This window comes from Ornithodoros turicata, unplaced genomic scaffold, assembly GCF_037126465.1.
Source record: "Ornithodoros turicata isolate Travis unplaced genomic scaffold, ASM3712646v1 Chromosome45, whole genome shotgun sequence".
Taxonomy (NCBI): Eukaryota; Metazoa; Arthropoda; class Arachnida; order Ixodida; family Argasidae; genus Ornithodoros; species Ornithodoros turicata.
This window is the reverse complement of record NW_026999376.1, coordinates 674,655-677,281: the sequence shown is the minus strand read 5'-3', so window position 1 is coordinate 677,281 and position 2,627 is coordinate 674,655. Positions and strand designations below refer to the sequence as shown.

At 43.9% G+C, this 2,627-nt stretch overlaps 1 protein-coding gene across 1 annotated transcript; it reads left to right on the top strand.

Moving 5' to 3' along the window:
- Positions 1-208: 208 nt before the first annotated feature.
- LOC135374166 (uncharacterized) lies at positions 209-2,267 on the top strand. The gene is made up of 2 exons (XM_064607179.1): positions 209-451; positions 955-2,267. The coding sequence occupies exons 1-2, from the start codon at positions 209-211 to the stop codon at positions 1,636-1,638; spliced, it is 927 nt and encodes a 308-aa protein (XP_064463249.1). The 3' UTR covers positions 1,639-2,267.
- The last annotated feature ends 360 nt before the right edge of the window (positions 2,268-2,627 follow it).

The following is a 2,627-nucleotide window of genomic DNA, read 5'->3' as shown; positions in this document are numbered from 1 at the left end:
AGGCTTGGAGAAGGCCAAGGAAGCGTGCGATAAGGCCAGTCCCTGTGCAAACAATCGACTGGCGAAGGCCACTTGATGGTGGTAATGACACTCCAGCTCCACCTCGCCTTCAGGATGTTAGGGCAGCAGCCGGTGCGGATCAAGACCAGTTGAGATGAACACGAAGCTCGCAGAATTTTTTAGACAAAAGGGGGGTGCAGATTTTGCCATGGTCCTTGAAGAAGCCAGCTTTGGATTTGCAGACACGAAATTTGGCCCTGCCCCCGTTGGGTCGCCGCTGGTATACCAGCAGTCACCGTCGCTACAAGATCGGAGTGTGTGGATGTCACCTAATATAGCACTGACCAGGGCAAAGGCCAGCAGCATCCCTGTGCCACCCCTTCTGTTTCAGGAGTCCACCGAATACGAGGTCCCCACCCTTACTGACATCTCTCATGCCAACATTCTCAGGGTAATGATATTACACCATGTTATGCAACATTTCAAACGCATGATTGATTGCTAGTGTGGATGTACCAAATTCTAACCTAGACCACTCACATCTAAGAATAGTAGCTATGTAACAGGTTCTTTTCATTGCATTGTGTGCAGTTAAATTCTGCGGTTAGTCTGTACTGTCGGGCTGCAAAAGATACATTGTAGAACACATTCTTCTTCATTGCCCACACTACCAACCTTCCTGAACCGTACTCTCCGGATCCCTGAACGAGCTGGACTCTCGCCCCCTCTCTCTCACAAAATTGCTTGGTCCCTGGTCACATCTAGCCCACTAACGTTCAGCCCTCAAAGCTCTCTTCACCTACTTTGGAGACCAGGGGAGTTCGATCCTTATTTTGAAGGGGCTCACTATTTTATTCCCCCCGTCACCACCAGCAATGGGGTAGAGTATCGCCCTTTGTTGTTGTTGTCATTGCATTGTGATCACACCGCCATGCAAAATATTTTCTCTTACAGAGCATTGCTCTCACGAAAGCAGCAGCCTTGGAGTTGGAAAAAAATACCCAACAACAAAGCAAGAGTGACCGGTGGCTTGCAGCCCAACAATACAGACTAACCGCTTCTAAATTTGGATTGGTAATGCGTCGTGAAAACTGGACACAGCAACGGCTGCACAATTTAACTGCACATAAAGACTTAAGCAGATGTCGACCTGTTGCCTATGGAAGAAAACACGAGGACACAGCTGCAGAGCACTATTGCAGAGCCCTGCAGAATTTGGGGCATGACATTGTAGTTTCTCACTGTGGCATTGCTGTGCATCCGAGCTGCCCTTGGTTAGGCGCGTCGCCTGATAGGTTTGTTTTTGACCCAGAGGAGTCCCCACCCCATGGGGTTCTCGAAATAAAGTGTCCTTACAGCCTCAGGGACAGTGAACTTGAACATGCTAAATCAGAATTGAAGCAAATGCAGTCTGATGAAGGTGGTCACCCAATGGTGAAGAGAGAGAGCGACTACTACTACCAGATACTAGGACAGATGGCTATCACGGGGTTGAAGTGGGGAGACTTTGTTGTGTTTTCAGAAAAGTTCATGATAGTAGAGAGAATTTACTTTGACGAAGACAAATGGAAGAATGCCAAGCGAAAGCTTGATTATTTTTACTTCAATCACTTGTTGCCTTACTTTTCTAAGAACTGATTTTTTGTGATGCATCTAGTAATATGTAGTCTGCTTTGCTCTGTTTATCTCGGTTTTGCATCACATTACTTTTGGTACGATATATTTTAATGTTTTTAACCTGAACTCTTGTGCTGCACTGAGTGTGTTTTGTTCTGTTTTGTCTTCACTCGTTGCTATCTTGTTTTTGCACTGCATTTATATATTATATAATATATGTTAAGCTGTCATGACGTAACTAACAATGCCCCCCCTTTTTTTTGCTTGGGATTTTGGATAAACCACTGGTTTAACGACACTGTGATAGGGCACTAGATAGCAAAGCCCTTTGCTGAATTTTTTAGTTTCACCATTTAATGACGCTGTGATATTTCATAACAGTGAAGCCCTGTGCTGAATTTTTGTTTGATTGTTCAGTGGTACTGTGATATTTTATAAGTGGAGCCCTTTGCTGGGATTTTTTAGTTTCACCATTTAATGACGCTGTGATATTTCATAACAGTGAAGACCTGTGCTGAATTTTTGTTTGATTGTTCAGTGGTACTGTGATATTTCATAAGTGGAGCCCTTTGCTGGGATTTTTTTGTGTGATGTTTAATCACTCAGTGATATTGCACAACATGGTGAAGCCATGTGGTGAATTTCTGTGTTTCTGATAAGCAATAAGTCCAGGGAATGAAGCACTCTTTGAAATGAAACTTTAATACACACAAGCTTTCGTGCAGAACGTGCACGTCATCAGGTTAAGATACAAATAAACGTATAGCAGAACCGGGCTATTATAGTTCTGCTGTACGTTTATTTGTATCTTCACCTGATGAAGTGCAGGTTCTGCACGCAAGCTTGTGTGTATTAAAGTTTTATTTCAAAGAGTGCTTCATCCCTGGACTTATTGTGTTCCCACTACTACCAGACTGGACTGTGTATTTTTTCCTTCACCGCCCAAGTGTTTGTGATAGTCATGATGTATTGAAGCCTTTTGCAGAGCCTGTGTGTTTCACTACCACTTT